At 46.1% G+C, this 7,849-nt stretch overlaps 1 protein-coding gene across 1 annotated transcript; it reads right to left on the bottom strand.

Moving 5' to 3' along the window:
* Nucleotides 1-4,737: 4,737 nt before the first annotated feature.
* On the bottom strand, nucleotides 4,738-5,151 carry LOC145824030 (uncharacterized). Its single transcript, XM_082923611.1, has one exon. It carries the CDS (start codon nucleotides 5,149-5,151, stop codon nucleotides 4,738-4,740), a length of 414 nt encoding a protein of 137 aa, XP_082779737.1.
* Between the last annotated feature and the right edge of the window lie 2,698 nt (nucleotides 5,152-7,849).

Here is a 7,849-nt window from a genome sequence, read left to right as displayed (position 1 = left end):
AAGCACTGTAGAGAAAGAGAGAGAGTTGAAAATTCTTTCTGGTCCCTTACCTCTAACGTATGCATGTTCCTCATTTTCAAGGCTGGCCATGCAGCCTCAGAGATTGTGGGTGCACTACCTCTGCTGTCCTTCTCTAGGTAGGCGGCTATGCTCCCCTCTACATTTTTTACACGTGTAGAGACCAAAACCTCCAAACAGTGTTTGCCTCATTGCCAAACGGTATTAACACATACGAAGAATGGATTCCCCTCTTCTCGTCATTGGACCACGTGAAATGTCGAACCGAGCTATTACTTGGTGAACCACAGAATACGTTGGACAGCACAATGCCGAGCTTAACCAACCCGGTCTATCAGAATCGACCAAGGGTGAGCACGTCGTACGGCATCTCAGCTACTGACCATGATCTTATGGATCATCTCTACCGTCACTATTGTGGACCGAACTATCTATAGCCCGACCGTCAAGTGGTTCAACTACCTAGAATCCCAATGCCGAGGCAGTTCTGTCCATCGACACCAACTCGGCTAGGTCTAGCAAGACGTATCATTCAGTGTAGGTCCAGCTCAGCCCAATACCAGATGCCGCGTGGATCTAGCTCAGCTTAATGCATCTCAGGTAACCTTTGTCCGGTTTAGCAATACATTCAGTGCGAACCTGGTTCTGCCAAACAGTGCACTCCAAGTTTCCCTTACGCAGCCCAACACCATATTTCGTGCCGGCACAGCCCGGCCCACTGTTCGGCGCAAATCTCCCTCCCAATTCCCTTTAATCCCATCCAAGCTAAGCGTGATTGGGATTACCATTTCCAGTCGAACTATCCCGTTCTGGTTGGTCTTCGAGACTTGGCCCTACCAATCGTACTGACAACCCATCACATCGATGCCATGTGGCTTACCCCCCAAAGGTTCCGTGTAGTACCCACAGCTATCTCTATTATGCCAAAAATTTGAAAAGTTGTCGCCTGTTGGGTTTCCCCCCATATATACACGCCAGGGGGACCCGAACCCCACATTACTGTTCATCTTCTCTATGTGAAAACCCTAAGCTTCAGACCCTCTAACTTCTGCCACCTCTACCGTCGCCGCCATTGTTTCCATTCGAGCCGTTTTCACCATTTTTCCTTCTCACGAATGCCACAACAAGGGTCGTAATTGATTGGGCTTTGATTTGGCATCCAAACTCATAAGTTCTCCTCACTTCTATTTCTCTTTCACTGTTGTTCTTCGTGTTCCTCGCTTTTCTTCATTTTTCTCTTCGCTTGGGATTGTTGGTATGCTGCCAATGCCCATCTCATAGGGTAAAACCGATAGACACCTGTAGAAATTAGGCAAAACTGGAATCTAAAGCACACATGGGGCCATTGTGCCCCTCATTTTCCTTAGTTTCAGTGTATGAACTTCACATTTAGGATGAACAGCGTAGATTCTGGATAGGGCCAAGAAGAATTCCACTTTTAGATCCAAAAATAGGATTGAGCTGGGCTAAAGCTAGTTTGTGGTCTTGCCAAGTGGTGGTGACCGCTCAAGGAGCTTCATGAGGATCCGGCTGAAATGAGCACCGAGCACTTAGGGATAAGGTCAAAAATTGACCTAACGTCCTAGGCTCCACGACTGAGCTAAAATGACGATCGAGTTGAGGCTTATAGCATAGTAGGAACTATTGTAGCCGATCTAGGCATATTTTGAAAGTCGCGCACTTTCTGTCGTGCTAACACTTGCACTTATTTTTTAATAATGCAGAACAAACTAGGACCGACCAGGCACATTCAACATCACGGTCGGTGAGGTCAAAGACCGAGCAAATGATCACAACAGTCACCCAATTTTGTCCGAGCCATTTGTCATACAAAACAAAAAAACTGGGATAAATGGGGAAATACTGATTTATGGTTAGCTCACCTGGGGCCATGGCCAAGTTCCGTAAGCAATTCAACATTCCAAATGACATCTATTAAGAGTTGGCCAAAAAAGGAGACACTCCATGGGGCAAATTGGACACTTACCCCCTCACCGTGGTATCTATAGTGGAGGATGGTCTCCGTTTCCCAATCCAGCGCTTGGTCTACAAGTTTTTGAGATAGACAAGGTTGTGCCCAACCTAGGTCTCCAATAACACTTACAAAATAATAAATGGAATGGTCGTGCTGAACTGGATACTCGGTCTGAATCTCTGTCTTATCGAGATATTCCATCAATACACACTTAGTAAGAATAAAAGGGGCTTCTACTGGTACCTGAAGGTTAGAAAGAACCGAGCAAAGTTTGTAAAGGGTAACCCTGATAAAGAGATGAACGACAACGACTTCTTATTGGTGTTTGGCCATTATGAAGACACTGAAGCGCCCATACTGGGTTGGTACATACGAAAAAACTTTGGGAGCACTGGTAAGCAGCTCAACACGGTTTTAATTTTGTATCTGTTCTGTCTTTGCCTATCTAATACTTGCGTAATTTTTGCAGATTACAAATTCTTGGCAGACGATTATTCTCGCACCAACCAGGAGGCTATCAGAGTTGCTCTACGACATCTGATCGAAGAGCATAAGTCTCATAAATTACTCAGATACGAGCTGAGCTACCGGCACACGGCACCACAGAAAAGCAAGGTTATTGATTTCCTTCGTGCCCCTTCTCTAGAGCCGGATCCAAATCTTCCGCAGATCAGACTTGTTGCCTTAACTACCAAGCAAAAAATGGCTAAAATCCGAGCCATCAAGTCCATGATCACCGGCAAACTGAGTGATTCTCCACCGGTTGAGACGGCAGTGGGCCAATCATCGTGGCCATCTGCGCAGGAATCTGGCCCAGTTCTGGCTCTGGCCAGCGAACAAGGTACTGGCCGGTCGAAAAAGAGGCTGAAGTGGACACAGACCGAGAAGCGCTTGGTCAATGAGGATTCAACTGAGATGTCTTCTGCTGATTAGGGAAAATAGACCGACCAACCTTTGACCGAGCAAACATCACGCTCTACTGCCCTGCCAGTCTGGTCGCCTGAGCTAAAATACAAGGGCCGAGCAGTGAACACGGCTGACTCGGGCTATGCTGACAAAGATTATTCACTCGGCTTTAACATGACCAAGGGTTTAGTCTTCCAAGCAAACATGAAAAAGGATGAGGATTTGGCCAATCTGAAAGTCCTCCGTTCGGCGGTGAAGTCAATTGTGCTAGTAAGTAAGCGAGCACCTTGCCCTTTTGCTGCCAACTTATTGCTCGATTTTAATGTGCTAATGCCTACTTTGTTGCAAGCCGCGCAAAAGAACTATTTGGCCCACGAGCATATAATCTCTGTTGCGGCAGGGTCTACGAGAGGCCATTGCCGACAATAAGACCAAGACGGCCGAGCTAGAAAAGCTGAAGACCGCGCATGAGGCACTGACAGCCGAGCAGGATCAGATGGCCAAAAAAATTACGATGGCTGAAGAGAATAAACAGAGAGCAGTACAGGCCTAGAAGGAGAGATATTTGACCGAGCTATGGAAGCTCCATGCTGCACAGAAAGCCGAGTTAGAGAAGTAAGTCGACGATGCGGAGGATCGTGGCTATGCTGAAGAAGAGAAGGTGTATGCACGACAAGTGGAGGGAACAAAAGATATCTTATTTCAATGCGGCTGGAAAGCTTCCATAGAGAAGCTCGGCCATGGCCCCGACTTTGATGTCTTCAAGAACCCTCAACTTGCCTTCATTCCTCCATACATGCAGACCTATGCCACAGCCGTACAACAAAAATTAATCGAGGTAGTGCAGGCGGCTAGCGCGGCTGAGTCTACACTCCCCCCACTGATCGATGAGAGTCGACAGCTGGTCAATGAGGAAGAAGACTCACTGAGCGGCGGCGGGGCCTGGCTGGGATCTGCTTTGGGCCCTATCGTCAAAGAGGCCGTGGTGAACGAGACCGAGGAAGGTCTGGCCGAGCAGGAGGATACCGTGAACATAGATTAGGCACATTTGTATTTCCCTTTTTTTGTTTTTGAAGTAACCGAGCTGTGAGCCCTACTATTGTAATTGAACCGTGTCATCAGTGAAATATCAGCTTCTTTTTGCTCGCCATGCGTATTTGCTATCTCCTGCTTGCTTTTTGCAATTTATCTGCCTTATGTGAATGATTGAAACTATGACTTTCATTTTAGCTAAGATAAAACTGCTCGGATTAATTTTTGAATTTGCATACATTTAAAAGTCCCTTTCAAAATTGGGGAAGCGTAACTGCCTCACTAGCAAGCAGGTTCAGCTCAATTGAAGGGTAAAAACAACCCATGAGTTGGACAAATAGCAAACTCATTTCAGGGAGAGAAAAATCAGCTCGGAGGATGCTAACTTTTTCCAGGCGAGCAAAATCAGCTCGGTTCAAAACATAGATTGGGAAAACACCAACTTTTCCCTCGGTGATCGAAATCAGCTCGGCCTCAAAGCAAAAGTTAAGTAGAACACCACCTTCTATTAATGCGAGAAAGCTCCATTTCGCAAAGGCGAACAAAATCAACTCGGCCAAATATGAGCAAAATCAGCTTAGAACAAGCATACACAGTTGGGGATAAGACCAACTGTTTGCTCGACAGTCAAAGTCAGCCCAGAATGAGCGAAGTCAGCTTGGTCCTATGCCCCTAGCACTCTATAGCTTGATACTTTAATTCCGAAACACGTAATACAAGATAAAGAAGTGGCTTTTTTACATTACACATCAAATATTACATGTAGTAACAAAAGGCCAAGTTTTAAAATAAAAAAGGAAAAAAAATTACATTTCAAAAGTAAAATAGCTTAAGGTTGGCCACATTCCATGGCTTTGGTATGGCTTTGGTATGGCTTTGCCGCCCAAATCCTCCAGATTGTAGGCCCCTTTACCGGCTAGGCTTACTATCTTGTACGACCCTTCCCAATTCGCACCTAATTTGCCTTCTCCAAGAACCAGCGTGTTGCCCATCACCTTCCTCAAGACCCAGTCCCCAACTTTGAACAGTCGTGGATGCACAGTCTTATTGTATTTCTTGGAGAGCTCTTGTTGATAGGCCACAATGTGGATTAGTGCTCGCTCTCTTCTTTCTTCAGCCAGGTCTAGCTCTTGGGCAATAGTTTCACCATTCAAGTCAGGCTCAAAGTTTTCTGATCGGATGGTTGGCATGCCGATCTCTAGGGGTATGACTGCCTCCATGCCATATGCTAGGGCGAATAAAGTCTCCCCGGTCGAGTGCCTCGAGGTAGTTCGGTATGCCTAGAGCACGTTGGAGAGTTCTTCAGCCTACCTCCCTTTGGCCTTCTCCAGCCGTTTCTTCAGCTCGTCTAAGATAGTTTTGTTTAAAGCCTCGACTTAACCATTTGACTGAGGGTAAGCCGACGTGGAATTGTGGAACTCAATCTTCAACTCTTTGCAAAATCCATGAAAGAGCTTCCTATCAAATTGTGTGCCGTTATCTGAGATAAGGGCCTTTGGGATACCAAACCGAGTGATGACATTCTGCTAGACGAATTTCTTTACATCTTTTTCCCTGATGGTGGCTAGTGGCTTAGCTTCCACCCACTTGGTGAAGTAATCTGTGGTAGCAATGAAAAACTTGTGAATGCCCAAAGCCGTTGGGAGTGGCTCGACGATATCTAGCCCCCAGAGGGCAAATGGCCATGGACTTGTCAATGGGAGCAACTCTCTGGTCGGCTAATGGATTTGGTGAGCAAACTTTTGGCATTTTTTACATTTGCAAATTTATTTTTGTGCGTCAGCTTGCATACATGGCCACCAATAACCCTGGGAAATTGTTTGGTATGCCAGAGATCTGCCCCTAATATAGCTACCACAGATGCCTTCATGAATCTCAAAGAGGAAAGCTTCAACCTTGCTGAGATGGACACACTTTAGGTACAGCCCAGTAAAAGACTTTTTGTATAAGGCGCCAGATAAAGAGAGCCAAAACCGCTCTAACTTGGCCCTGATCTTCTTGGCTTCCTTTTTCTTAGTGAGCAGAATTTGATCTTTTAGAAAGGTGATGATTGGATCCATCCAGGACAGCCCCAAGTCGGTGCAGAGTACCTCGGGTGCCTCTATTCTTCACTGCTCGGTCGGGGTAAGAACCCTATCATCAAAGGATTGGGAAAGGTCGTTTGCATAAATGCCAGACCGGCCAGTTCGTCGGCTTGACTATTTTCTTCGTGGTTAATTTGTTCCATTCTTATTACGACAAACGTTTTGACCTCGGCGCGTACCAGCGCTTGATACTTGGTCATCCTTTCGTCTTTGTCCTCATATTCCTTAGAGACTTGATTGACCACCAGTTTGGAGCCTCTAAATACCATAAGCTCCGATGCTTTCATTCGTTGAGCACTCTTCAGCTCGGTGAGGAGGGCTTCATATTCGGCTTCATTGTTGGATGTTGGGAACCCAAGCGTGATAGCATGCTTAATGGTCAGTCCATCTGGTGATGTCAACACGACCCCCAGCTTGGCACCATGTCTGTTGGAGGCACCATGTCTCGCCAATAAACAATTTCTAGTAGTCGGAGGGATTTTGAGATTTTCTCAAGTCCGAGGTACTGGTCGGTTCGGCCATTTGCTTTCCTATATTTGCACCCAACTTTTCGTTTGGTAAATTGGTCGGCTCCTCCACTACTAGCCCGGTATCATTTTGCTATTCTATTGCTTGTTCCTCATCCATTTTTTGTGTCGTTACGACCGTGGGTTGTGCTAAGTCCACACTAGCCAAATCAATAAGACAAACAAGGTGAGTGCCAGGGGCAAATTCCACTATGAAGTTGGCAAGGGCTTGAACTTTAATAGCAGTGCACAGCTGGAACTTGATGTCGTACTGACCTAGGTCTACAGCCCACTTCAAAATTCTGTTGGTAAAATCCACCTTCTCAAAGAGCACCTTAACCAGGAATTCAATTAGCACTACTATTGTGTGGACGTGGAAAAAGTACGGCAATTTTCTGGAGGCCATCATGAGGTCTAGGGCCAATTTTTCAAGCGGCAGATATCTTGATTTGGCTGTGAGCAGTTTCTTGCTGACGTAAAAGATAGGGAGGTGCTGAATCCCCTCAGCTCAGACGAGGACCACACTTACTGCATACTGAGAAATTGCCAAGTATAGATAGAACTCTTCGCCTAGCCGTGAAGTGACTAGGATTAGAGCGAAAGAGAGATATGTCTTCAGGTCTGCCAAAGTGCGGTCGCACTCTACATCCCAAAAAAACTTGGTAACCAGAAAGCCCAAAATTTTTCCAATTCCCACTCTGAAAGCACATTTAGATGCATTCAATCGCAATTTGTGGTGTTTGAGAATGGCGAACATTTCAGCTAGGTCGGTGAGGTGTTGAGACTTGTCTTTGCTCTTTACCACCATATCATCAATATAGGCCACCATAGTGCGGCTAAGAAGAGGAGCGAACATTTTTGTCACCATCATTTGGAAAGTTGCCCCGGCATTTTTAAGACCAAATGGCATGACCTTATAACAATACAAGCCTCTTGGAGTGGTGAATGAAGTGATCTCTATGTTCGGCTCATACATGGCTTTTTGGTGGTAGCCGCAGTATGCATCTAAAAAGCTGAACCTTTGGTGACCAGCAGTAAGGTCCACCAACTGGTTAATCCTTGGGAGTGGAAAGCTATCATTCGGACAGGCACGGTTGATCATCTTGTAATCGACGCATACCCGCCACTTCTCATTTTTCTTCGGCACTACCACCGTATTAGAGATCCATCTAGGGTATTGCACTTCTTCTATTGCCCCAGCTTTAAGTAAATTTTTGACCTCCTCGGCTACCACCTCAGCATGGTGCAGGGCCGAGCGCCGTGTCTTCTGTATGACTGGTCATCCGTTGGGAAATACATTCAACTGGTGGCAAATGAAGCTAGGGTCA

This window comes from Camellia sinensis, chromosome 4 (assembly GCF_055761805.1).
Source record: "Camellia sinensis isolate YWXY chromosome 4, ASM5576180v1, whole genome shotgun sequence".
NCBI classification, from domain to species: Eukaryota; Viridiplantae; Streptophyta; class Magnoliopsida; order Ericales; family Theaceae; genus Camellia; species Camellia sinensis.
Note: the sequence above shows the minus strand (reverse complement) of the source record. Positions and strands in the feature narration are given on the sequence as shown.

Bases quoted from the DNA above. Each gene is read 5' to 3' on its own strand.
- LOC145824030 (XM_082923611.1), bottom strand. From the start codon at position 5,151: ATGGAGGCAGTCATACCCCTAGAGATCGGCATGCCAACCATCCGATCA.